Below are 26,683 nucleotides of genomic sequence, written 5' to 3'. Positions count from 1 at the left end.
TCTGATGAGTTTAAAAGATGCATTTGAAACTTCTGCGTAGGTCAGAAGTGGACAAGCAGCCTTGTGGCCAGGATGCGGTGAGACGTCTGCGTGATTGGTTACGACCCTAGCCGATTGGAGTGACTGGGATTCATGGCTGAGGACAGACGGAGTACTTGCTGGAAATATCATAGCACCCTTCATACGTGGAAAATGTTAATACGAACACTATGATTGTGAGACAAGAATGTGGTATTTAGAAAGGATATCTCCTATCAAGTGCACAGGCAGAAAAGATCCCAGATTCCCACAGAATTGTTAAGTTCATGAATATGCAAAGTTGATTTCAAATGAACGTTTTCTATTTTGTATCCTGTCACTCGGGATCAGATTGATGCACCCAAACTTAGTCTTGCGATTCAAATCAAAGAGTGTAGGCTGGTCAAGCCTTTCATGGTGAGGGACAAGGCTGACACAACCTCCGATTGGTTCATGAACTGGTGGGGTTCTCGAGGCAGCCGATTTCTACACTTCCTTCCCTCTCCCATCTTCTCAACAGCACCAAGAACAATTGATAAATACCACTAAGATGTCCCTCGTATCTGGTCCAGGACGAGCTTCAACCTCAGCCTCTCTGCCAACCGAAATCCAGCTCTCCATTGCCGCTCACGTAAAATACATCCAATCTCTCGATACGCGCAAAGACGAGCTCGAATACCACCTCACAGAACACCTCCGCCTCAATGGCATCTACTGGGGTCTCACAGCTCTGCATCTCCTCAACCATCCCGAAGCACTACCCAGGAAAGAAACAATCGATTTCGTGCTGAGCTGTCAGACGGAGAGTGGAGGCTTTGGTGCTGCGCCGGGACATGATGCGCATATATTATATACGTGCAGCGCGGTGCAGATATTGGCTATGGTTGGGGCGTGGGATGAGCTCGAGGAAAGAGGCGTGAAGGTCGGTGGTGTTGGGGGAAAGAGGGCGGTGGGATTTTGTGCGGATTGTTCTTCTCTTGTTTGTGAAGTGCTGTGCTGATAGGGACATAGGGATCGCAGCCCTCCAGAACAAAGAAACAGGAACTTTTACCGGTGACGAATGGGGCGAAGAAGATACACGCTTCATCTGCTCTTCCCTGATCGCTCTCTCCCTCCTCAAACTCCTTTCACTAGTCGACGTCCCGCTTGCTGTCACGTATATTGTCTCGTGCGCGAACTTCGATGGTGGATATGGGGTTTCGCCTGGTGCGGAGAGTCATTCTGGACAGATATTTGCGTGTCTTGCAGCGTTGAGTATTGCTAGGAGGATTGATGTCGTGGATAAGGATAAGTTGGGACGGTGGTTGAGTGAAAGACAGGTGGAGCAAGGGGGCTTGAATGGGAGAGCAGAGAAGTTGGAGGATGTTTGTTATAGTTGGTGGGTGGGGAGTAGTTTGGCTATGATTGGGAGACTACATTGGGCTGATGGAGAGGCGCTGAAGGGGTTCATATTGAGGTGCCAGGTATGTCACTTATTCCCCTTTAATACTTGAAGTGCTGAATCAGAAGGATCCCGAAATGGGTGGTATTGCAGACAGGCCGGGCGATGTGGTAGATGTCTTCCATACAGTCTTCGGCATCGCTGGCTTGAGTTTATTGGGATATCCAGGGCTGGAGGAGGTCGATCCTGTGTAGTACGTACTTCATCCATTTCCCATCGGCGTCTACTGACAAGCGTAGCTGTATGCCAAGGAAAGTCATCGAGCGAGAGCTGGGTGCTGGATATGATAATGAGCCATGACTTATGACTTGCAAGTTACGAAAACTTGCCTCCATGACCTCTCTTACCTCTTTTGTTCAAGCCAACCACCTCCTGCCATCTAATAACCTCGCACCTGTAATAAGTGGTCTTGGGATACAAGGCAGGAGAAGAGGAACTTTTCATGGCTAATGAGAGCACTCATCATCCTTCTCTGTATGTTGAGCGCTCAAAAAGCCTTGATACAGTCGTACTATGAGCTGAAGTGTAAGCCCTATCTCTTAGCGCGACTTGTACCATCCAGCCCCCAAATTGCTGTTGATGAGATTTGGCATTTACTTCTACAACGAGGTGGATACAAATATTGGTTTCATGCATTCTCAACTTGTGCGCCATATTTTTTCGAGAATGCATTAGTTAGCTGTGGCCCATTTGGAACAGATTCGAGCGGCTTTCTTATCGAAGTCCTTGACACAGGTGAGTTGTCAAGGCACTGTTTGTCTACCTACAGACAAGAGGATGAAAATCTTGCTTCAGGCGCCTTCTTCCGATGGCAACGCCATCAGATTGAAATTTCCATGAGGCTACCAAAGTATAGTCTTACTGTCAAAACTTTTTGTGACATGCAGACACGTTACTGTACTGCCAATATTTCAATAACTTTTGGTTTAGATTCTTGAAGAAAAGGACGATGCCATCTTCTTGGAGCACGAGCACTACAAGAGACTGTCTATTTTGCCAAGTACACTTTTCTTGCTGCCTGGAGAAGGATCACCACAGAGATGGAAAGTTACAGGAAGTCGTAACTGGTTATAGTATGTCTAATACTGTCAAGTGAGCAAAGTTCATGGTGAAGCACAACTTCGACTTGGTTTTGAGAAGGTTTGCCATCTCTTCCATGTTATCTCTTTGGATATTTTGTTTGTTTGCAAGTCATACGATTTATAGCTAGCACACTTGGCCGGACTTGCAAGACGGAACTTCAATGTCTTCTTGTTATACCGCAAGACTTGTCTATGGCACAGCATATGCGAGTTTAAATCCTCTATTTTTCTGGAAGTCATTTGCAACTCTCGACAGAGCACACGGACATGAAGAAACCTCATTTGGAGCATCAGGAGCACATACATGTTGCATCTGGCGCAAGCACTGGGACCGCGTAAAATCCAGGTGCTCAATCAAGACATTCCCCAATCTTCAACTGCTCCACGTGGCCAAGAATTTGAGATGCTCGCTTGGGACTCGTCCCAATTCACCTGCAACTGAAAGGCGAACTCGGACTTCTTTCGAATAATTCAGTCTGATTCGGTTACTTCGCTAACCCTTTGAGACTCGGAAGACCAGACTGGAGGTACTGCTTCCCCGACTGTTCTCTACCGGAGGTTCCTCCTACCCGGCTTCGTAGCTATCGTATCCTTTACATTCCTCTTCAAGTTTCCGACCTCGTCCTCGTCCCTTCCCAAATAGGAAACTCTCCTTCAACGCTTGCACAAGGCTGCCTCGCTTCTTTCCTCTCTCCATCTACAAAACCTCCCCCTCTCCTTCTCCTCTTCTTCCTTTCTCTCCATCCTCCTTCTTCACTAACCTCCTCTCTCCTCAGGCAATCCTTCCTCCTGCACTGCACCGCACTCCACTGCACTGATCCCAATCGTGTTTGATTCAACACAAGCAGTCATTTTCGATAGCTCATTCCACCACACTGCGAGTTGCCCAACTACACTTTGCCAGGCACTTCAACAGTACACTCAGTGACCACCGCTACGTTGGCAAGCACCGAGCAGCACTTGTCAATTGATCAATGCCACATGCCCTGCATTTATAATAAGGTCGGTCCATTGCCAATTAATTACTGCATTTCATCCACTTTCTCATTGAACGCCATTGAGTTGTCAGCACAACTTGTGTGCGCAGTTGGGAGCCTCGACCAGCTCAATCACAATTCTCCATCTTACCTTCCACCCGCTAAGATCAATGGCTAACCGATTGTCACTTACAGCACCTTAAAGATGCCGAAAACTAAGCAAGAAACCGATATCGACTTGCAGTGCATACTTTGTCCCAAGGACCCTAAATTCTCCGATGTCTCCCATCTCCTGACCCACATTTCCTCGAAGGCACACCTTTCCCATCGATTCAAGCTTGAGATTCGTGCTCAGACTGAGCCAGAGAGTAGAGACAAGCTCAATGACTTCGCCTTCTGGTACAATCAAAACAACCTCGATGCCCTGCTGGCTGAAAGGCTTGCTCTCAAGGACAATAAGAAGATGAAGAAAGTGAGAGGCTCTGATCATTCGGATAATTTCACTGCTGTAAGTTTATCCAAACCCTGTGAACAATATTCACTCTACATCATTCTCTTGCCGCAACGTTCACTACTTCCTCTCATCAACTCCAACCGTAACGTATATTTGAGCTCTACTGAAATCGGCCCCCAGACCAAGAAGGAGAAAAAATCCAAATCAGCATCTGTCAAAGAAGTTTTGGCCCATACTCCCGTCTTTCGTGCTCCTGTCCCTCGAATGCAAGACTGGCCGAGTGAAGATCGTACAAGAACATCAGCAATGGATGATGACTGGGAGCCACACACCATGTACACTACACCTACGGCAAGACGACGGGTTCCAAATTTCACTCGCCTGGAGACACCAGCCAGCAGCAAGGTTGACCCTAGGTACGTTGAAGTTCAACATTTGATAACCGCTGCTAACAACCTTAACAGTCTTACAACTCCAGTCAAGCTTGATCTCGGAGACCCCGACTACACACAAAACCAGAAGCCAGGCGAGAAGCTCACTGACAGTGCCAAGCTTAAGGGTGTCATCTGGCCTGGAATGGATCTATTTGATTCTGCAACTCCAGAGATGAAGAGAATGCGGAACCAACGCAAGGATCATACCGTTCTCGAGGACATGATTGCTACATCTCTAGCATCGGAGCCTGCAGAGGTTAGCTTCCATGCCAATGGTGACTTTAGAGGTTCTAGAGATATCTTTGGTCCTCTTTCTGCTGAGAGCAGTCCGGTATGCTTTAGTCGAGCCTTTACAGTCCATTTCCTCGAAATGAGGTCAGATGCACTCCCAGCTGACCTAATGAATACCAGGCTCGATCTGTTCCCTCACCAAAGAAGAGGAAAGTTCGACAAACTAATAAAGCTCTCTCCAATGTCAGTACAAATGCTCCTCGCATGAGAGCTTCTCGAGCCAAGAAAGGCGTTGTAGCTGCTCCCAGTCCCCAGAAGAGACAGGCTGCATCTATGTCAACTCGTGCTGTGGGCTTGTTTCCAGCTGCACCCCTGCTCAATCCTCTGGCAAATATTGAGAGAAGATATGTCCCGACTGCAGAGGAGGACGAAGAGTTCAGATTGACTGTTGGGGATATGACAAAGAAGCGTGGCTTTACCATTTTCCAAGACATACCAGAAGTCAGCCCAGGCCGAACTGAAACACCTCTGGAAGATCATCGGTACAAAGTTACCACTCTGTCCAAGACTATCTCTAATGCTAACCAAACCCAATCACAGATTCGAGCTCTTCGGTTCTCATGGTTTACCTACATTTCCGAACAATTCGATGAACTCGAACCATACCCTTGCGTCACCTACCCCAGTCCCCAGACCAACAATGTATCGCGCCAGTGGCAAGGAGAACGGTCAAGCTGAGATGCTGACCTACCATCCAAACCGACGTGCTCTTTCCGATTCGCAAGTTTACCCACCACATGCATACCACGAGGGGGTTTCCAACCCTCTATTCCATCAGAACTATGCCAGAACCTACGGCTATGGTGGAGGTCCTTTCGGCTACACAGGCTTTGGCGATGCCAGGTCCCCGAGCGGCTTTGGCTCCAACTTTATTACCGACTTCAACAGACAACCCAACCCTATGGCTAATATGAGTCAACAACAAAGCCACAGCATGGGCCCACGCCATGATAGCACCACCACCAGTGGCAACAACTTTGGCATCTAATATATTCAACTTCCAGCACGACTCTGACACGAATTTCGACATACCTAGGAGTTTGGTCTCGAGGGCGTTCCGGATTTTCTTATTGCTTGCATTCTCCCTTATGTTTTCACAGCTTCTTCATTGCTTACTTTAGCTTTACGAAATTATGAGGGATGAGGACGGGGTATCATGACGTGCTATTATATCTACTTTCTTCCCAGCCTGTATCATACACTATAGCTCTTCCATACACACAACTAGCTCCTGCAGGTCGGAGCCCTCTTTTATAGCTAGTACATCATTCATCAATCTTGCCAGACTGACCATTTTCTTCTGCTTGACCTCCATCTCTAGTTCATGTGATTTCAATGCAGCTTTGTCCAACACCGCCTGTGGTACATTCGCCAGCCTCGCAACATTCAATCCGTACGAACGATGAGCCACACCGTCACCGACCTCGTACAAAAACGTAATCTCTTCCTCACCAGCCCCCTCAGCCTCCTTCTCCACCGCACTAAACTTCATATGCACATTCCGCAACTCACCACCCTCAAATCCCCTCGCAACACTCGCCAAACTCTGATAATGCGTAATAAACAAACACAGGCACTTAGTCTCCCTAACCACCCAATCCAACACCGCCCCCGCAATAGCCACACCATCATGCGTGCTCGTCCCTCTCCCCAACTCATCCAGAATAACCAGACTACGACTTGTAGCTGATTTTAAGATGGACGAGGTCTCGGATAGCTCGACTTGGAACGTGGATTGCGAGGTCATTATTGAATCGTAGGCGCCCATGCGGGTGTAGATTCCGTCGAGGAGGGTGAGGGAGCAGGAGTCTGCGGGGACGAAGGAACCGATTTGGGAGAGGAGGGAGATGAGGGCGACTTGGCGGACGTAGGAGGATTTGCCGCCCATGTTGGGTCCGGTTCTGTGGGGCAGGGGAGGGTTAGTTTGGTGATGGGGGGAGTTGGATTGAAGGAGGGGTGTGGTTTGGTACGTACATTAGGAGGGCACGGGTGGATGGCGACGTGGGTTCAGAGCGGCCGTTCGAGAGAGATGTGCTGTTCGGGATGTATGATGATGGGAGGAGTTGTTCGACCATCGGGTGCCGACCGCCCTCGATGTTTATCACTGTTGGGGAACCGGGCGAAGAAGGTAAGAACGTCGGCTTTGTGTAGCCTGGAAACGCAGCTACGGTAGCAAGAGACAAGAGACAGTCTAGTGTGCTAAGTGCTGAGATAGCATCGCGTAGTGGACCGTAGTGAGCTGCTATTGAAGATAGGAGAGCTTGGAATGCTATGTCGCATGCTGCGGAAAGAGATTCTTTATGCTGGTCTCTTTCCCGTATAAGGCGGATCACCTCTGGGGTATGGAAGCGAGAGGCTTTCTTCGTGCCAGATATCTTGCTCCAGGATGCTGGGACTCGCTTTAGATCTTGATTAGCTACTTCGATCAGGTATTCTATTCCTGCTACGGTTGTGTAGGAGACTTTCTTATGCTGCCGAAGAGTCTCTGTTGCGACCTCACGGTGGGCATCGAGTTCTTGTTCGACGGCTGCGATGCCTAGCTTGTGGTCTGCAATGGCATCCGTTTCATGGTCTTCATGGAAGAAGGCGTACTTGTCGTCTTGGCGTGCTGCCTCGGCACTGATCTGATCAAGGAAGGAGATGATAGTCTCAGAGATGCTGGGGAGACTTGCAATAGCGGCGGTGATAAGATCAGATTTGAAAGGTGCATCTGCTGCACTTCGTACGTAGGAATATTCATTGGAGATTCGCTGGAGCGTTTGGAGTGCCGTGAGCAGTTCTGGACGGGTACATTTTCCATAATAGATCCTGATCAGACTTCTCTCAAGGTCAACCCTGATATTTCGCAGAAGAGCATGGAGTTTGTCGACTTTGGGGGTTTGGTGGCCGTCGTTGAGCTCTTCCACCGCCGATACACGAGCTTCGAGCTGTGTCTTGTCTAGGAGAGGGCGCCCGACCCATTTTCGGAGAAGACGCTGGCCGAAGCGCGTTTGCGTCTTATCCAAGGTCCAGAATAAGCTTCCTTTCTCAGTGTGATCCGTCTGGTTTTGATAGACTTCCAGGCTTGTCAATGTGTTGCCGTTCAGAATCATGTGTGATCGAGTACTGAATGACTGGAAGTACTTCGTAAGATCAAAAACGTGTTCGAGTCCATACTCCGTCAAGTGACTTATCATTGCCGACAAACAGACAGTGACCTGTTCTGGAAGCTTAAGGACTTTGTCCAGCAAGCTCTGTTCTCGTTGTTTCTCTGTCTCATTTTCCTGGGCCTTGAGCTTGTCGGCATAGAATTGAGTAACATGAGAGTGAGATTCCGCAGCCATGGTTTTGCCTTTCGGCACTCGTTCCACACGAATTCTGTCCCCGAAAGCATTTGTACTGCTTCCAGACAGATGCTTGACGAGCTTATCTGTAGCTTTTGTAAGATCACCAACGATCAAGAACTCGCAAGGCGCAAGATGAAGAAGTCTGGTCTCAAGTTCGCTCCGCATGAAACCATCTTCGAAAGTATCGTAGATGATATCTCCTGTTGACGGCTGAACAGCAAGTATGCCAACTTCAACCTTTTCATCTGTCCCCCAGCCTTTAACTTTGGACTCAGTGATGCAGAGAAGGTAGCCGGTCGAAGGAGCCCCTTCGGCTGGTTGATCCAGAGAGTCGATGTCATCCACATATGTACCCTTGGTATATACATTGGTGAGCTTGCGTGTAAAAGGTGCGTTCCTGTTGTCGCCCGCTTTCTTCAAGGCTGCGGTCTCAATCTGTCTTACCACGCCAACCTTCAATCCAGCAGTCACCAAACGTTTCGCATGCACAGGCAATCTATGCACAGGTATACTGGCAGAAGCAAAACGATCGTAGTGTGCCTCAGATGGATCTGCAGATAATTAGCACAGAATTGCTTTTAGCCCCGAAGTACTTACGCTCATCATATCTAAACTTCCCTGGAATACAAACAATGCTCAGTTCTTTGGCAGCAACTCTTGCATCTTCTCCGAAAAATTTGAATTTGTAGCCGACCTCAACTATCAACAGTGTGTCCATATGTTTGCGCTTGATATCCAGGACTTGCAACTCCAGAGGAGTAAGTTTACCGGTCTTTGCCCCTTTCTTCTTCGCTTTTGGAGCGGGGACTTCTTCTTCCTCCTCTCCCTCATCACCATCGCCATCAGCTGGGGCTGGAGTAGCATCATCATATCTTCTCCCAATCTGTATGCCCCCAATTCGCTTAACCCACTGTCTGTGTATCTCCTCCTTTCGTGCCTTCTCGGCAGCAGTAGGCTCCTCTTCCGGAATTGCAGCCTGGTCGCTGGAGGCAATTTGGCTAGATCCTGTATACACAAATTTCTCCGTCCGTGGAGATATGATAGGCTTCGCTGACACTGTATTCGGTTTTACTGGAGGTTTTGCCAGAAATAATGCGCTGCTGCTTTCACTGTTATCCTCCGGCTTCTTCCTCTTCGCTTGTAGCTCTATTGTGCTGTTCCTCCCATTCGCCTCATCAGAAACATCTGCCAAAGGTCTCTTTGCCGAACTCCTTCTTGGTGCCACGAACAAATCCTCGTCGTCATCTGAGTCGGCATTGTAGAGGTTTGGTACTTTCGAAGGTTCTTGTGGAGGTTTTGTTTGCGAGCTGGCAGCGGGTAGAGAGCTTGTCGGTGGCTTACGGGTGAAGAAGCTTGATATTGCAGTCTGTTTCCCTTGCGACGGCATAGGGGTTGACGCGGGCTGTTTCCCCATTCCTGTGATTGCAACTCCAAAAATTCCGCAGAGAGTACCAATGCAGTCGCCTTTTTGGTCGCCGCCTCTATTTGGATTTGGAGACGCGCTTGAAATGACGCGTTGAGTGGTTGTTAGTCAGCATATCAGGGGGTACTGTAAGAGGCCGGGGTACAGTAATGGCGGGCTCGCCTATCCTTAGCGACTGCCGCGCCCCAGACTGCCAGAGCCAGAGTCACTCACTGTCTCTCCTGCCACTGTCACTGTCTCGAAACACCAGCTAGCTTCCAGATTTCCTATTCGTACTGGACGAACATTATCATTAATAACCAACCCAATAGTTCGCTACATGCCCATGGAACCTCACTCTCAAGCAGATTAAGATGGAGTCCTGCAAATCAGTCATGGCATCTCTCTTCTCCGTTTTTAATGCAGGTTCATTGAATCATGTGCGAGTCAGAGTTGGGGAGCTCGAGCATCAAACTCATTCTATTCTCTAGATACTCGTATGTCTCGCCGAACCTGTTCCCCCTTACCGCGAGACCTCTTTCAAAATCACGTCCAGAACTGGTAGGACGACTTTCATACCATGTCAACAAACATGACTTCCGAATTGCTCCGGCACATCCTAAACAGACATGTCACTCGTTGTCGAGCACACTCAGCAGCCGTATCTCAAAGTCTCTGGTTTGGTGCACCTCGAACCAACTTTCTCTTTCTGCTATCTCGCAGGCCCAAAATATTTGGTGTGTGCTCAGTAGTAAAGCTTGGGCGTAGCTGACGTTTGTTCGTTACTATTCCTGCCTCAATCGTTAACAATCCTGATGATCTTTTTGCAATGGCTGTCATGCCGAGATCACTTGCAGGCTTGTCGTCGATGCATTTTTCTTATTTCCAGACCTCGACCAGTCTGGCGGCCAGTTCGCAGCTTTCGAAACCCACCCAAGTTTTTGAAGGCAATGTCCTAGCCCATTCAAGCCACTACCCCAGGTGCATCGTTATGGTCAGGTTATTACTACGGTCCCCGACCCCAGCTTGAGTTTAGACAACTTTCGTTCAATTCTTTGGTACAGACCACAAGGGGAGCTAGAGGTTCACGATGTTCTGAGGCATAACGATTCGGACTGATCCACTAGCGTGTTGAGCTGACCAAGTGGCACGATAGCACCGCCAGGTCCAAGGCTATCCACCAGAATGTGCGATCGCCCACCCTATGAGCTTTGACCGGACAGGAAGACGGCAAACGGCAAGCGGGAGGTCTTCAAAAATTCCTAATCAGGTCCACGGACCAACATTGGATCCCAAAATTCTCCAATCTACCCGCAGCGGGGGGTTCCCCGCACGTGCGGAAAAAGAAAGAAGTCAGGGGTAAAGGATTGAGATCCATGTTGGGCTTGCTCAGTTCAACCTCTCGTGACTGTTACCATGGTCGTTGATTCGCACACTGACTCACACGCAACCGGTTTTGCTGTGTACTTAGCCTGCCAGACGGGATTATCTTAGCAGACTTGATCGTTGCAGAAGTGGAGTTGAACCCTGTGGTGATCTTAGATCAATCGGTTGATCATCCGAACTGGCAAATCCCGGCCTTCGGAAATGCCCTTTTTCAACTACCCAGACAGCCAAGATATCAATCGCTGCATGCCAAATAAGTTGAGAGTTGCTAGATGGCAATCTACACACAGGCCAACTGTTTGGGCGATCTCCTACTTGTCTTTCAGGTGCAAATCCATCAGTCGCCGTTGTGGCTAGAAGTACGTAAACTTGAGGAGGCTCACGGATAACCCCCCTAACTCTTTTGTTGCAGCCCACTGACATTAAGTACCTGAGTCGTAAAGTCCTATTGGGTCGCTACGGGGACAAAACCGCCACTGAGACATTTCGATTCATAGATCTTTGAGCCATGGGCTCTCCAAAAGGTTTGAGATCTGGAAACCAGATCTGGTTGTGGTATGGCCCGGCAACACTAACATCAACGGACCGGCGCCAACCAGCTCTAGCTCAGGCCAGAACTCACCCGTTTGACCCGTTGTCAAGTCGTCTTTCCGCACGGACATGCAGTGTTCTCAAAGTGTCGAACAGGTTGCTGGCGTGTGATGGCGGGGCTGCCACAAGTTCTAGCTTTCCATTCGCGGCCTTCTTCCATTTCGAGAAAGACAGGCGACGAGATGTCAAAGCGCAGGTGGCAGAGAAACGGCAGTTACTTTCATTATTATTGAATTCATAGAGGTGCAAGCTATGTTGTCGTTGCGATCACCTACCCTTAGTCTTCTACCGCCCTTTCCAAAGTAATTTGTTACTGCCCTGGAGACCGATCATGTAGATCAGTCAACCATGTTCGGCAAGGACCGGTACTCTCCACCAGCCGCACAAAATTCTGCACTCCCCGGAGTTCGGAGGCGTCTCCTATGAGCACTGCCTCCGCGTACCTGGCATGTGCAGGAAAGGCTCTGCAGATTGAAGCAGCTTGTGCAACTTAACTTGTGGCGATAATGCAAGCCACTGAAGCACCCGATGGTCGATTGGCTCCTCATCGATTCATCCCACTACTTTGCTGCGAACACCTCAACATTAGACTAATGAAGTGTGGTTTGGTTATGTTGGCGTTGCAGTAGTGTTTGGAGCTGTTGACAACTTGACGTTGATCTAGCTTTTGCTTCCTTACCATAAGTCGTTGGACTAGGCTATCACATCCAGCCACCCAGTCTATCAAGTCCATGCACACGGCTCGTACTTGTCGCAATCTCCAGGGCTTCCATTCATATTGAGGTACCTTCTCCGATGTTTCCCATGCTTTCTCCTTTCCCATGGCCCGTGAAATGCCTGCATCATGAGAACCTTGACATTGTTTGCAGCCCTGCAAATATGTGCATCGGCCGTTGCACAGCAATCAACGCCTCTCGGAGAGTACCTGGCAACATATCCGGACTGTGCAGTAAGAGCCACGTTTCTACACCTATGTCTTTCTAACTATCTTGCAGGCTCAATGTTCGGTTCCTGTTGTTGACAGCCTGGGTAATAGCAATAGCTCTCTTGTGGAAGTGAGCGCCGCTTTGTGTCCGGATATACCTTCTATGCAGACCATTTCAGCATGTATACAAACTACCTGCAGTGTCGCAGATGTAAAGAGTAAGTTAGAAGCACTTTATCTACGGCTGGAACTAACAGGTATTAGCTGCATGGCCAGTTCAAAGGAATCTCTGCAAGGACTTTCAGACACCTTCAAAATCAGCTTATATTCGAAATCTTACGATCATCATGGCTCTCCTTGCAGCAGTATTTGTTCTGCTTCGATGCTACTCCCGAACCATGATCGTGAAGAGGTTCTGGTGGGATGATTGGAATACGGCTGTTGCTGCTTTATTTATGGTTATGATAGCAGTGGTTATGATCTGGGGTGAGCACAATTTACTGAGCATGATGCTTTCTGGCTAATGCAAATCAAGATTCGACAATTGGCTTGGGCCTTCATGCCTGGGACGTTGATGGTCCTGCAAACCTTGTCCAGATCGCTAAGGTACGTCCCTGATTTCGCTCGAGGCTTGTCTGTCCTAATACGATCTTTCTGCAGGTTTTTTACGTCATGAAGCTCTTCTATATAATCGTGCAAGTCTTACTTAAGGTCTCCATCCTGCTCTTCTACCTCCGCGTCTTTCCAGTCCAATGGATGCAGGTGGTTACATGGTTTCTAATAGTCTTCACACTACTTCACGGTGTCGGATTCTTCTTTCCAATTCTCTTCCAGTGTAAGCCTGTCGCTATGCTGTGGAACCCCCTTCTGCAAGGTCACTGCATAAACCTGGAGACGATCATATTCCCAGGTGCCATTTTTTCGATTGTCGAAGATCTCGCGATCCTTCTTCTGCCCATTCCATGTTTAAGCAAATTGAACGTTGGAAAGGGCAAAAAGATAAGTTTGATATTCATGTTCAGTGTGGGAATCATGTATGCGGTCCTACGGATATTTTCACCCGACAGTAGCTGACAGTATCAGTGCTTGCGTTATCAGTATCATCCGCGTCAAACCTGTCATTTACTACCGCGATACACTCGATCACTCCTGTATGTCAACGCCATGAGACACCCGTCAAGCGATCTGTACCTAATCGCTAACTCATGCCAATTATAGGGGACACGATACATCTTCTTGCCTGGTCCGAAGCTGAACTAACAGTGGCGACGATCTGCGTCTGTCTTCCATCAATAAAGCCGATTCTTAACCACCACGTTCCTCGATACTTTGGCTCGAATTCTGGAGTGGGATTTGTGGTCGGCAACATCTCGCCAGAGCCACCGAGCGTAGACCGCGACTTGATCGACAGCGTGCAAAGCGAAAACCAGCGGACCTGGCTTGGCAGTCGACTGACTTTCAAGACATTCGGAACCTTCGGAAAGTCCAGCAAGCAGTTAAGCGAAGGCAGCGATTTTGTGAGCGGGAACGCAGCTCGAGAAGAAGCCGTCCTCGATGAGAACGAGAGGAAGGGATGGAGAGAGACCAATAACGAGCCCGAGGAGAGACTGGATCTCCCGACAAGAGAGAGCCAAATGCCGAGGACTCCCCGTCGAGCGCTAGTAACTTTGGCTGATGATGAGACGCGGACATCTATCGACCATGATCGTGATCCTTGGATGGAGAAAGTCAAGCGCATCAGGCATCTCAGCGAAGTTACTTACGATTCCAGTAACCCGCGAAGTGCGACTGGGAGTCGGGCTGAGGACAGAGTTATGAGTATGGGTACTGTGCCCGATCAAGCGGACCGTGGCAGACCAACCGAGCCTCGCGAGCGTGTACAGAGTATGACTGAGGTCAGGGAAGTACCTATCTTTTTGGAGAACAGTAGTCAAGTGGGTCAGGCGGGGAGCTACGAAGAGGGTAGTGATGCGGATGCTGCGAGTAATGAGACAGGTAGTGCGGCCAGGAGTTGGAGGAGCTGGAGCTGGCATGGTGGGACGCAAAGAGATTGGAGGATAAGTTCGGTGAGGATCAGTAGGTTTCGAATTAGTGCTTTTGGACCGAGGAGTGATGGTTCGAGTATGGCGGAGAGTAGAGAGGAGGTTTAATGTTTCGATGCATGAGATATGTGGAATATGGGACGGAGTTTGGTGTCGGGAGTTAGAAAACATGGCCTAATGAATAATGAGAACAGAATGATATTATGAAACACCCGAACAATCCTCCTGTGTAGGTATTGTGTAGGCAGCCAACTTCTCTTGCAGAGTTCATTCAACATTCGAACTTAGCTCCAAGGTTCGATATGGCCCGCATTGTGTGCAAGGACTGCACACAGTCCCGCTGCCCCGACATTCATCACATGGTTGTGAGCTTGGAAGGGCAGGAACAGTCAGCAAAAGTTCTGCCTGGTTGAGTGATATAGACTGGCAGGCTCTTACTTTGGTTCCTGGCCGCTGCCGCATTTTTTGCATGTGTTGAGTACCCAACCGCCAATGCAACTGCCATTGCAATCTATCCAACCGACAACTTGTGTGACCGCACTTTCAGACATATCCTTCTGGTCTCGGAGCTTTTGCTCCAACTCGATTATAGCGGTGCCCTTCTCATCCACCCGGATCGCATTCCTGATATCCTCAACATGGCTTTCAATCCTCGCCAAGGAGCTCGAATGCAAGGCATCGTAGAACGTGGTTATGACCGTAAGATGCAATACCAATTTCTCCCTCAAAGGCCCCAAGTCATGCGTCGAGAATCCAAGACAGTCCAAAACCTTGCCCTTACCTCTCTTCTTTCTACCAGCACTCACTGTCTTCCAACCGCTGTCTAGAGGTTGGTATTTCATCACAATGCTCTCAACATCCAAAAGTACCAATTCGATGTTTTTGATAACTTGCTTGAATTCTTCGACGCGGTCACTTCCACGACGATTGAGGAGGGAAAGAGGGTTCTCGACATCGTCAACGAGAGATTTGAGGACTTTCTGAAGGCTGTTGAGCTGGTGGCTAAGGTCGGAGAATTCTTTTGGCGCCTCTGAACAGGCTTTCCAGAGGGCGAGGGCGAGTTCGCTGACCTTGAGGATATCACCGACTCCGATTCCGAACGACATGATGAAGAGGCGATTACTTGATGGAAGTGAGGAGACGATGGGTGATTTCTGGACTATTCGTGATATCGGGGGGCCTCGCCGGTTTTTGAGGCGTTGCTGCTCCCCCTCCTTGTGTAACGCAAAAACGCCAACCTGCATAGTGGGAGGCTGTAGCAGTGGCTTAGCTTGGAAAGGTGTAGACTTTCAAACAGCCCCTTTGGTATCGACTGGTATATTATCCTAGTACTGGTTATCGCTCCGGACTGAAGTTGGAAGTATCTGCCTGGCGAAGCTGTCGGATCGCGAGTCGATATTATACCCATGGCAGTGTCGAAGAAGAGCTCCAAAGAGAAGAATTATCCAATACTCGCGCAGATTTAAATCGGATTCTAGCACCTCAGCCTATATTTTGAAAGGCATCTTCGACTGATTTTGCAAGGATGCTGGTGAGGTGACGGATTTGGAGCTCGCTTCGTCTTGCAGAATAGGAGTTTTCGTGTACAACGTAGGAGAAGACTCACCCGTACCATTCTGAAAGAGTCCAATTGACTATCACATGCTTTGTAGGACATTGTTCAAAACCATTATTCATCCGAATGCCTCTCATTCTGAAGGATCGCTCTCGCTGTCGTTCTCTCTATGCTGCCCGCTTCTCGTGATTGTCGATGGCTGCTCCGCTGTACGCCGCTCTCCCCACCTCTCGTATCCTATTCCGATTCTTTCAAATGGCTTCTTAGGATCTATATAGATCAAACACATGATCTCTGCAACCTCGTTAAGCATCCATTGCAGTTAAATGAGCTGAATGTAACAACTCCAGAAATTCCACTCCACGAGTAGGAACTCACGGCATGCTTTCGTCAATTATCGCATGAAATAATTCAGCTGTGGTTGGAAGTTGACATCTGGTAGAGGATACATAAAGTCCGCTTTCTTAAAGTAGCCCCTAGGCTTACTTGGAATTTGAGGAAGCCACGGCAGGTTATCTGGCGTACGTAGCACTTTAGGGATCTGCTTTGCGATTGCTTCGCTGGCTGTCAGGAATGCTCTGCCTGAATCTTTCTCGGTTTCTTCATCAAATTATCTGTTACAAACCAAGAAGTTGAGCGTTTCTCTGGATTGCGAAAGGTTCTTGCATATCAAAGTCCTCATCGTCACCGGCAATTTGAGCAAGGTCATCCATGGGGTCATCGCCGTTTGGGGGCGTCAGTTCTTGGTAAAGACGAAGGCTTTCAGGATCTGAAACTTTTGAGGCTTCTTAACCGCTGTTGACAGGTCCCCTCGCTAGTCCTGAAGTGCCGCTTAATCTCCTTCGTTGATAGTTCCAGAAGATCGTAGTCACAATTGTGCGCTGCCGAGAATCTTCCCGATTCCATCTCGAATAATATTCTCGCTTTTTTCCTCTTGTACTTCAGAGAGACCCTCTCACGTGGCGCACAGTTTTGCACAGATGAGAAGACATATGAAGCTGCTCGCTGATATGGACATGGCAAAACCTGCTTGCTTATCTTTTGGCAGAATTCAATTTCCGAGTCAAGATGGAACAACATGTAAAATGACCAAGTATTCTCGCAAATTTCGTTTTGACCGAAGGAGAAGGTGTAGAAGGCCATAAGACTAAGGATTGACAGGGGTCTCGCACTCCTGCACAAGCCCGAACCCGAGAACCCAGACTATTTCAAAGCGATTTTCTGCGCATTACTTCAGGAGAGCCCTACATGTTTTTCTATAAGATAGCAGTAACCAATCAAAAATGAAGTATTTCAATCAGATTTAGCTTAGGCGAACGCCTTTTTTTAAGGGGTCGGCCGCTTTCAGAAAACGCTCTTTGCTTACATGAGGTGGTGGTGGCTGAAGACTTCCACGAATGGAGACGCTGAGTAACAATCTCCAGCACTCGGTGATTCCTAGTCCTAACTTGGCTTTGGAGAGGAGAGTATAAGAGGGGACCATGGGAGGTTGAAGATGAAGGCTTCTGTCTAAAGGCTAAGGAGATTCCCAAATTGTATCATCCACATGGTCAGATTTTTCCGCTGGGATCTTAAGCTCTTAAGCTACGAGAATAACTTGAATAACAGTCAGGGACGACAATGGCCGCTCCAGATGCTCCATGGGTAGACTCCCCTTTCCATCTCATCCCCACACCAGGACGAGGCGAAGAAGTGAGCAAACTCCCGGTGCACATCTGGATTGCCCGCGAAATGGCATGCGCACACAACGGAATGCTTCGAGGACTGAACTCCATCTACCAGCAGAGCATCCACGTCGCCAATCCAGAAGATATCAAAGACTTGCTCAAGTACACCGAGTTCTGGTGCGGATGGATCCACGAACATCACGATGCGGAAGAGGACTTCTACTTCCCGGAAGTGGAAAGACTCACAGGCGTGAAGGGACTCATGGCTGCGAATGTTGCACAGCATCATGCTTTTATGCCTGGGCTGGAAGCACTTGGCAAGTTTGCAAAGGAGACGACCGTTGAAGAGTATGATGGGACGAGGTTGAGGGCTGTTATCGACTCGTTTGGGAAGGTTTTGACGGAGCATTTGATTGATGAGATTGAGACATTGTTAGAGCTGGAGAAATATGATGGCGTCGTGATGAAGAAGCTCTATCAAGAGCTTGATCTCAAGGTTAGGGCTGGCGATAAAGTAGGTTGCCTTTTCAAACTTGATGAAGTGAAGTTGACGAGAATAGTCGATTCTGTTCCCGATGGTTCTTGGCACTTGCGATAATGGTTACGAGGGAGGCTGTGTGTGGCCTGGACTTCCTAGTCCAGTCATGTCGTTGGTTCATTATTGGTATGAAAGGAAGTATAAAGGTGTGTGGCGGTTCTCACCATGTTCGACTTGGGGAGAGAAACGACCGCTCACCTTTCATGGTAAAGACTAAGTCACTAAGTGATTCGATCGCAAGCTTTGTATCTTGTGGTATTTGAGGTTAGGCAGAAATGGAATTCTTCACTTATCTCACATCAACCATAAAACATTGATTGCAATCCGTAGTTGTGTTTTGTTGGCACAATTCTGCTATTAAACTTCCGGCTGTCGCCAAAATTTGTAGATCATTCAGGGTGTTGCGGCTCGATAAATTCTCATGGCCTATGCTCATTAATATTCAAGCCAAAATGTTACAATACAGAACGTCCTTGCCTCTTCTCACACTTGACGGAATAGATACAATCCTATCTCGCTGCAAAGTCGAGATCAAAGGTAACAACGGTGAGAATATATTTGAATATTTCCAGCTTGTAAGGATGAGTTCCTCCAATCAGTGCATCGCTTGTCGGGGAGATGGTTGACCCGAGCTATTTTCAAAGAGCATTTCGAAAAGGAGCTACCAGCCTCGAGAGCGTCAGAATAGATCGAAAGCTCGATGCAGCTTCCAAAAACAGCATGACTGTCGACTGAAGTCAGCATCCTTATTGGTCCAAGTCTGGCAGCGGCACAGTTATCAACATCCCTGCGGTGTCGAACATCACAATATCATAGCATTTAAGCCTTCACTCCGAGACATATCCTTTCTATGAATATACGTCGTCTGCCAGAGCGCCGGATAATCTACATAGTCATCTCTCGAGCGTCAAATCAACTCAACTGCCAACCAACCCAATTCAATCAACACGCAAAATGCGCTCCAAATCCAAACACCGTGACGCCTACCCCGCACCACTCATCCTCCCCGCTGAAAAGAAAGACATCCCCAGATTGGCAGAAATATACATCCTCGCCGAAGCACACGACCTGATACTGCTGGTCGACAACGTAGCTCACTCTCGGGTCAAGAAATGGCTCATAGGCGTTCTTGAAGAGAAATTCGATGCTCCGGAGTTGAGGTTGATGAAAGCGGTTGACAGGGATAGTGGCGAGATCACTGCGTTGGCGTTTTGGTGGTTGAGAGGGTGGGGTTTGGTGGAGAAAGAGGGAAGGGAACTGGTTTCCGGACATCAAATTCAAGTTCGAAATGGACTTGTGCAAAGTGGAGAGAGGCCGAGCCCTTTCCTGTACCCACCGCTCCTCCAAAGCAACACCCCTCAATTCACGGCCAGCTCCTCAGATCCCAACGATTCACCACTCCAAAGGCATATCTCAAGGTCTTTCAGAGCGTTTGAAGAGTCCTGGATCACGAAAACTAAATGTCTGCATCTGGCACTTCTTATGACGGATCCACGGTACCAGCGCAGGGGGATAGGTACGGCGTTGCTGGAGTGGGGTCATGAGATGGCTGATCGGGAAGGTGTGCCTTGCTTTTTGATTGCCTCGCCGGTAGGACATCCACTCTATGCGCATGTTGGGTGGAAGGAGATTGGGGTGATGGAGGTCGATTTGAAAGAATGGGCGGAGTTTGCTAAGGGCGGTGATATGGGGTGGGGAACGTATCGGTTTTATTACATGCTGAGACTGCCGAGAAATGCGAAGTCTTGAAGATTGGAGCCAGTTCTGAACTTGATTTATACGTTTCAATTGCGATCATTCGAAGAGTTGTGGACGTGAAAAGGGGTGGATTTACGAGTACACAAGATACAGAAACCTTGATTTCATTGTTCGTCTCGTATTCTCCTCGCTTAGGCGCTGTTGTGGATCTGGAAAGTAAACAATGTCCTTCTGCAACAAACGAGGTGAGAGTAGTTCAGAGGGAAGGCAATGCTATTCAGACCAGACTCTCTAGATACAACATAAGTCCACGCATCTAAAGGTCTCCTCGACAAAAGTCAAGCGAACATCGCTCCAGGCTTAAGCGAGTATCTCCCCCTTCCACATAAGTACATACTTAACCACTTTCCCACATACGACTACCTCAATTTTTCAAGAACTTCCAACATCACTTACTTCCCAAAGCTGTTCCAGACACTTTACAAGAACCCCGCAAACACAACCGCAACACCTAGAACCCCTAACGCAGCCATCTCAATCTTGCATCCACCAGCTCTACTCCCTGCACTGTCGAGCGGCGCCTTTGGATCCTTGTTACACATGATCGCATCCGAGAGATAATGCTCCCGCGTACAAGAGGCTTTGTTCCAGTCAACACCATACTTGGCCAGATCCACACCTTGCCGTCTTCCCAACCACATACCCACCCCATCCATCATCTCGCCAACGGATTTCCGCACGAGGTTGAAATTTGGATCCGCGATTGAGTTGGTAATTGCTGCTGGTCGTGGGAATGGGATTGCGTTTGCAGCTTGGAGGAGTGAAGAGAGGGCAAGTACAGGTAGTTTGAAGATACGTGGCGGGGACAGGTTAGTGGATGAGGAGGGAAACGAGTGCTCGCAATCAGGATGTTGGCGTTCAGCTCCACTGCATTTTTTGAGGGGACTTGCGAGTGTGGTTTTGGGTAAGAGTGATAAGAGTATGAAAGGAGGTTTGAAGATGCGAGGTGGAGCGAGGGATGTAGACGACGAATGGAAGGAGATTTCACAGCCGGGCTTGTGGCGTTCATTGTCGCTACACTTTTTGCGCTTTTCCATGGTATCATTTCCTCCCGTGGACTTCGTCGAGGATCGAAGCTTAGCGATGAGGCCATTAGAGGTCGCGGATACTTTCTTGACTGCTAAGATTGGGAAGGAAAACAGTCGGGGGACAATCAAAGTTGAGCGCGCTGCGGAACTTGGTACTTCGACGCAAGTTACATGTGCGGTATACATATCCATCTGGCATTGTTTTTTTGGCTGTGGCGGCGGGGGCGGCGGAGAATTCCAGCATGGCCACAAGAAGATCCCTACCCAACACTGTTTCAATTCTTTAGATACCTTTGTCTCTTGAGTGGCAGCAGTCCCATTCAGATTTTCCAGTTCAGCTGGCGCTGCCGGGACGGCGACCCTTTTCCATCTCGAAATAAGATTTGGAGTTGAACGAGATACAGGAATCGCATGAACGGCTCTCAGCAGCATGACTGGGAAAGTGAATATCCTAGGGACGGATCTCGATGCATGAGCAGCAGAAGGCGCATCGAAGCAAGTCCATGTTTGTTCATGTTCACTCTTGGAAGGCTCATCCGCTCGGCATTGCTGATAAGTAGGGGTGTCAGACTTTTCGGGCTTACCGCTGCAGTGATAGCCCCAGACGAACCACCAGCAGAGTGCCTTGGATGTCTTCTGCTCTTGGATAGTTGTTTTACTGTTCAAACCATCTAACTCCAGCGGTGCCAAGAGGGCCCGATGTTGGTATCTATTTATTGTGGTAGGGCGCGAGAGGGGTATTGCTTTGACAGCCTTGACAAACATCGCTGGAAGTGTGAAGATCCTAGGGATCGTCTTGGATAGATGAGCAGCAGACTTCAACGTCCAATCGCAAGTCTTTGTGGGGAACCCAGGAAGTTTTGGAGTTGCATCTATATGGCAATGCTTCTCATATTCTGGATCTGGCATCTTTATAGCCCAGTCACATGGGTAGAGGAATCCGGCAAACCAACAATAAAATTGCTTCGAAACTTTGTCGCCAGGAACTGCTGTCTGACCGGCCAAGTCGTCCAGTTGATTTGTGTTTGACGTGCGGCGAGTAAGCCCGACACTGAAGCGAGGTATGTGTTTTGGGATCGTGGCTGAGAGACTCTTCGGGATTGACGAAATAGCTTTTAGCACTGCATAAGGACCCAGAATGAGACGAGGGACTCGAAGAGATGAAGAGGAACCAGAAAGGGCACCCATGGCTCCGATGAAGACAGGGCGACCTCCTCTTTCGAGAGCCTTCACTTTCGATAGGACTTCAGCGGATGGATCGTCATTCCAATCTTCTTCTTGCTCCACGCTCCGCGTTTCTCGTCGTCCATATTTGTTGATGTTGCTGTGTTCACGACGCTCAATTATTGCACGAGGTGTAAAGAAGGAATCCAATAAAGCCCCTGGGATATTGATGATGTATTTGGCGAAGATGACTGGACCCAATTTCTGAAGCTGGGAAATAGATGGGTCGGATGTCCATGTGCAGGGATAGAGCCACAGTAAAGGGAAGCCACAGAGTTTCTGCTCTGGGTTTGGAGGACCGCTTGGTTGGAGTGCGTGTTGTGATGAAGGATAATTTGGCGTTCGTGAAAGGAGGGGAGATAGAGCCTGGTGTGCGGACGCGGGAGATGGTACGGCGAAGGTATAGATGTTGGAGTTGAAGGAGGAGAAAAGGGCAAGGAGGATCAGAGCGGTGAAGGTCCGGACCATTGCTAGTGTTGTTTGTGAGCTTCAACTTGGGGGATCTGGAAAGAAGCTTTAGCGGGTGGAAAACGAGAACGCCAGGGAGAGAGATGGAGCACCTAGTATACGTTGACGTCGACTTTGACTGTTTAACGCCAGAAGCTTCTGCAGTGTTGGAGAGTGAGTATCTTCCAAGACCGCTGGAGAATTGATTGATATAGCCGGGTTGGAGCCAATGACTGGTCTCGATCTCCATTGACTCAAGCTTCCAACGGATGGGAATCAACGTACCAAAAATAGGCGAGCTCTGAACAATCAAACGTGCAAAGCCCTCCGCACCGGTTGAAAAAGAAGAGAAGGATTTCTGGCAAGAAATAAGCCTCGATTACCTGAACTGAATGGTTTTGATAAAAGCAGCCAAGGCTAGCTATCTGAGATTGCTTCTTTCGGCCGCTGCGTCTTTTTAACTTCCGTTATCTCAAATCTATGATTTCATATATTGGCCGAAAGATCCAGCCTGTGATTGGAATGAGTTCTGTGAATGTACAGCAGATCGCTGAATTGCCCAAGAGGAGAATGTATCTCATGACTCAAGGCCCGGCATCCCCTAAAAGCTATGTGAATAAACGAAGGAAATGGGGTTTCCAGTCAAGAGTCAAACGTCAACAACATTCAATCTCGGAAGTACTGGAAGCAAGATCTGGAAATTGAAAAAGCAGATGCTTACCACAGTAGAAATAAAGAATGACCCCTCGTAAAGCTTAAAAAAACATATACGAACTAGCCACGAGACTCACATACAACGTATACATTTCATCTTTCATCTTTCAAACGTATCAGTCATAAATAGAGTCTATCTTCTTCGTCCCTGTCTGTATTCCTGATTGTCCATGCCCGAAATCGTTTTCTAGCTGAGTTTTCATGACGTCGTAGGTCGCGTAAATACGTTCCGAATCGTGTAATCTTTCTGTGGACCTTTGACGGTGTATTCGGAAGTCCAAGTCTCGAGCGTAGCGCCGTTGAAGCTAAATTCGTAAGAGACGTCATACATGTCCTCGATACCTATTCTCAACAATCAGTAATCGACATCCACATACCCTCACATCTATATTCACTCACATAAATGACTGCTCACAGCCTTCCATCCCTCCCGAACCGTCCGACTCTTGCTCTCCTCTCCCTGATCCGGCACAATGAACTCTACTCTGTGAAAGAAGTAATCCGCAGTAAGATAATCCTGTTTCGCGAACCAGAGATCAATGCAATCTGTTTCTTCGAAGTAGCGATACACGTAGCTGCGCTTTGCGCTCATGGTGGCGCCGAAGGAGGTGAGGAATTGTCCTTCTTCGAAATAAAGGTATTCGAGGGTGGCGGCAGCAGGGTTGGGGTTTGTGGGGTTGAGGCAGGTGGGTCCGGAGCCGGAGCCGGAGTTATTGATGGAGGGCGGTTGGGGATTTGAAGTTGGTGTCGATTTTGGCTTCGTAGGAGCGTCCGTGGGATTTCGAGGGAAGAGAGTCGCGGTACCGGTTAGTGTGCCAGAAGGGAATGTGGCGATTCGTGATGTGATGGTACGATTTAACGTCCAGATTCCTTGTAAGCTACGGAACACAGCGCGAGGAACGAATCTCGCTTTCTGTGACGAGGCGTAGAAGGTTGAAAAATGTTCTCCGAGAGCGAATTTGATTTCTGTGTTCTGTGCTGGAGACACGTCGGGGTAGGCGTATCGGTATGGAGTGATGATACCAGTTCTTGCCCCTGGAGTGGAAGAGGAGGGCTCCTCGCGTTGAATGTCTGCTTGGATATTAGCTTTGTTCTATCTGCTGCTGGTATGGGAAATCACTAACCTAGAATGTCAGCAAACGACTCCATCAGATACGTATAGTCTCCCATCGGGAACTGTGCTCTCCTCGGATCCTTCCTCAACTTCATCATCGTTTGCATAGTCGTATCTTCATCCACTGCTTTCTTAGCCTTCTCATCACCACCCCATAACTTGGCTAGAAATCTAGCTTGCATCTCCATAACGCCCCAATATGGACTCCTGTAGAAGCCAACGAAGCCAAGTGATGGAATCTCTCTACTGATGGTGGAGTGCACGTTCAAAGCAAGGGGGAATCCGTCCTCTGTAGCGTCAAACTTCACAGTCTCAAGGACCTCAGCAGACAGGAAATCGATGGATGGTGAGGCGTCAAAGCCGGTTGCGCAGACTATTGCTGCGACGTCAGTGATGGTCTCGATATCTCCCGAGCCGTTGGAAATCGTTATAGAATCTCCAGCTGCTTCAACCATATGTCCCGTTACTACATCGATCTTCTTCTGGCGCACAAACTCTATGTACTGATCGCTGCAAGCCAGCAAAGGTGGTTCGGTCTTCATATCTTCTGTAATGGCCAGCGCAGGCCCATGTTCGGTCTGGTTGCTGCCGATATATGTTTCCATGAAACCGTGCGTCAGTGCTGCTGCCTCAGTCGTGATGTGTCCAGAGGTATTCTGTATAGTTCCTTCTGGTCGCCATCCGATGTTGTAGCTCACTAGATCCAGTGGGAGGAAGTTTGGAGAGCGGTTTTTGATCTATGGGAAGTCAGTATCTCACTTCTCACCTTTCAACATTCAAACTTGTGGACCAGAAATGAAATTTACCTTCACACCATCCCTCTCAACAACTGGATCCACAGGAAAGACAAGCGGCATCACCCAGACCGGCTTCTGCACCAGATTGGTGACAACATGGCTCTTCGCATCCTCAATCGTCTCATCTCCAGGCGTATTACCAGCAGAAGAGATCTGCATCGCAATCGCCGCCGCCGTCTCAACACCTGACATCTGTCCCCCGACAACAACAATCTTCCTCCCCTTCCCAACCGCCTTGCCATCCCTCCCTGAAATCAAGCTCTTGATCTCCCTGATTTGAGAACTATGCGCAACAGGTACAGACGCATTTTCCAACCCTTTCGGCATTTTTGCCTTTCCAAAGAACCCCGTCGCGATGACCACATAGTCGAAATCAAGCACCTCTTCAGATGCACTCCCCTCTTCCTCTCCAGTAGTCTTCCTCACCCACACCTTCCAACCCTCTCCATCTCCCTCATTCACCCTCTCCACCTTCTTCACCTTCCACCCCAACCTAACATCCCACCCCGCACCATACCTCCCCAAATACCTCTCCAAATACCTCCCCACCATCCACGCCTTGGGGAATTTCGGCTCCTCAGCACCCCACGCGAGATCACTGAACGAGACGGTATGCCGACTCTGGTTCGTACACATATCTGGGTTGACCAGACCTTCATCATGAGTGCTGATTGGCCAGAGCCCACCGATGCGCGGTTTGGAGTCGAAGATCGTGATTTTGAATTTGAGACTGTTTGAAAGGTTGTCGGTTAGGGATTTGGCGGCGACGAGGCCGGAGGGGCCGGCGCCTGGAAGGGGAAAGTGGTGGTTAGAATTGATGGGGTGAATGGAGTGAGGAGGTGGTGATGTGAGGAGAGGGGATATGAGGACATACCGATTATACAGACTCTTTTTGCCATTTTGCGTGTGTATATGCTTAGGAACCGCCTCGTAACAAGGTTGAGAGTCGCTGAGAGAGACGCCAGGGCGAAGAATTCTGAGATTTGAGATGAGAGGTATCAAACGATGGGGAATTGATCTTGAACGTTCTTTTATGTCATTACCGCTAATAGAAAGAGCTACGTTGTAGGTAAAGAGTGAAAATCGGCTGCTGACAGTTCTTGCGAATGAGATGAGATGAGATGAGATGGCGTTGAGTTGAGTTGAGTTGAGCTAGATGTCAGCCGTTTTGGCGGGGTGAGATTTCGATGGCGAAGGTCACGTGCCGTGTCCCAATAAAGTGGAGTTTCACAAGTGCAAGCGAGGGTGTGTTGACAAAAGCTGATGGTGTTGTGTTTCTAGCAATGTAAGCTACCTATACGTTATTTATGTTTTCGCTTTGGATCTAGCGCACTCCAAGAGAAACGTCTATTGCAATGTCGATATATCTGATGCGAAGCATCGTCCCGATATCGAGCTTGGAAACATGCGCTGTGTCCTTTCTCCTATGAACTTGACTATGGCCAAGAAATAAAATAGGGGGAATTCTATGT

The 26,683-nt window shown here is 48.6% G+C and overlaps 9 protein-coding genes across 10 annotated transcripts; 5 read left to right on the top strand and 4 right to left on the bottom strand.

Annotated features, from left to right (window-relative positions):
• Positions 1-568: 568 nt before the first annotated feature.
• Positions 569-1,759, top strand: ONS95_008144 (uncharacterized protein; the record flags this gene model as incomplete). Its single annotated transcript, XM_058501686.1, has 4 exons — positions 569-977; positions 1,030-1,481; positions 1,528-1,652; positions 1,699-1,759. 4 exons carry the CDS (start codon positions 569-571, stop codon positions 1,757-1,759), a joined length of 1,047 nt encoding a protein of 348 aa, XP_058363007.1.
• A 1,964-nt stretch (positions 1,760-3,723) lies between these two features.
• Positions 3,724-5,685, top strand: ONS95_008143 (uncharacterized protein; the record flags this gene model as incomplete). The annotated part of the gene is made up of 5 exons (XM_058501685.1): positions 3,724-4,026; positions 4,153-4,388; positions 4,437-4,737; positions 4,818-5,179; positions 5,238-5,685. The coding sequence occupies 5 exons, from the start codon at positions 3,724-3,726 to the stop codon at positions 5,683-5,685; spliced, it is 1,650 nt and encodes a 549-aa protein (XP_058363006.1).
• MSH3 (Mismatch repair protein msh3) lies at positions 5,164-9,585 on the bottom strand. Its single transcript, XM_058501684.1, has 3 exons — positions 8,621-9,585; positions 6,672-8,574; positions 5,164-6,598 (listed from the first exon to the last, which is right to left on the bottom strand). Exons 1-3 carry the CDS (start codon positions 9,435-9,437, stop codon positions 5,899-5,901), a joined length of 3,420 nt encoding a protein of 1,139 aa, XP_058363005.1. The 5' UTR covers positions 9,438-9,585; the 3' UTR covers positions 5,164-5,898.
• Positions 9,586-9,638: 53 nt separating this feature from the next.
• On the top strand, positions 9,639-14,581 carry ONS95_008141 (uncharacterized protein). The gene is made up of 8 exons (XM_058501683.1): positions 9,639-9,865; positions 9,917-12,351; positions 12,398-12,545; positions 12,592-12,813; positions 12,863-12,933; positions 12,988-13,361; positions 13,411-13,478; positions 13,546-14,581. Exons 2-8 carry the CDS (start codon positions 12,247-12,249, stop codon positions 14,475-14,477), a joined length of 1,920 nt encoding a protein of 639 aa, XP_058363004.1. The 5' UTR covers positions 9,639-9,865; positions 9,917-12,246; the 3' UTR covers positions 14,478-14,581.
• On the bottom strand, positions 14,580-16,209 carry ONS95_008140 (uncharacterized protein). Of its 2 annotated transcripts, XM_058501682.1 has the most exons (2): positions 15,976-16,209; positions 14,580-15,843 (listed from the first exon to the last, which is right to left on the bottom strand). In XM_058501682.1, exon 2 carries the CDS (start codon positions 15,611-15,613, stop codon positions 14,804-14,806), a length of 810 nt encoding a protein of 269 aa, XP_058363003.1. In that variant the 5' UTR covers positions 15,614-15,843; positions 15,976-16,209; the 3' UTR covers positions 14,580-14,803. The 2 variants fall into 2 exon arrangements, with proteins under 2 accessions (XP_058363003.1, XP_058363002.1); XM_058501681.1 differs by lacking the exon at positions 15,976-16,209 and having other exon boundaries at positions 14,580-15,546.
• Positions 16,210-17,404: 1,195 nt separating this feature from the next.
• ONS95_008139 (uncharacterized protein) lies at positions 17,405-18,189 on the top strand (the record flags this gene model as incomplete). The annotated part of the gene is made up of 1 exon (XM_058501680.1): positions 17,405-18,189. The coding sequence occupies exon 1, from the start codon at positions 17,545-17,547 to the stop codon at positions 18,187-18,189; it is 645 nt and encodes a 214-aa protein (XP_058363001.1). The 5' UTR covers positions 17,405-17,544.
• An 894-nt stretch (positions 18,190-19,083) lies between these two features.
• Positions 19,084-19,878, top strand: ONS95_008138 (uncharacterized protein; the record flags this gene model as incomplete). Its single annotated transcript, XM_058501679.1, has 1 exon — positions 19,084-19,878. The coding sequence occupies one exon, from the start codon at positions 19,084-19,086 to the stop codon at positions 19,876-19,878; it is 795 nt and encodes a 264-aa protein (XP_058363000.1).
• A 428-nt stretch (positions 19,879-20,306) lies between these two features.
• Positions 20,307-22,607, bottom strand: ONS95_008137 (uncharacterized protein; the record flags this gene model as incomplete). Its single annotated transcript, XM_058501678.1, has 1 exon — positions 20,307-22,607. One exon carries the CDS (start codon positions 22,605-22,607, stop codon positions 20,307-20,309), a length of 2,301 nt encoding a protein of 766 aa, XP_058362999.1.
• An 892-nt stretch (positions 22,608-23,499) lies between these two features.
• Positions 23,500-26,110, bottom strand: ONS95_008136 (uncharacterized protein; the record flags this gene model as incomplete). Its single annotated transcript, XM_058501677.1, has 5 exons — positions 23,500-23,642; positions 23,700-24,371; positions 24,425-25,151; positions 25,221-25,999; positions 26,086-26,110. The coding sequence occupies 5 exons, from the start codon at positions 26,108-26,110 to the stop codon at positions 23,500-23,502; spliced, it is 2,346 nt and encodes a 781-aa protein (XP_058362998.1).
• Positions 26,111-26,683: the final 573 nt, after the last annotated feature.

The sequence above is a fragment of the Cadophora gregata genome (assembly GCF_030347475.1).
Source record: "Cadophora gregata isolate MNR1 chromosome Unknown scaffold_2, whole genome shotgun sequence".
NCBI classification, from domain to species: Eukaryota; Fungi; Ascomycota; class Leotiomycetes; order Helotiales; family Ploettnerulaceae; genus Cadophora; species Cadophora gregata.
This window is presented reverse-complemented; position numbering and strand designations above follow the sequence as displayed.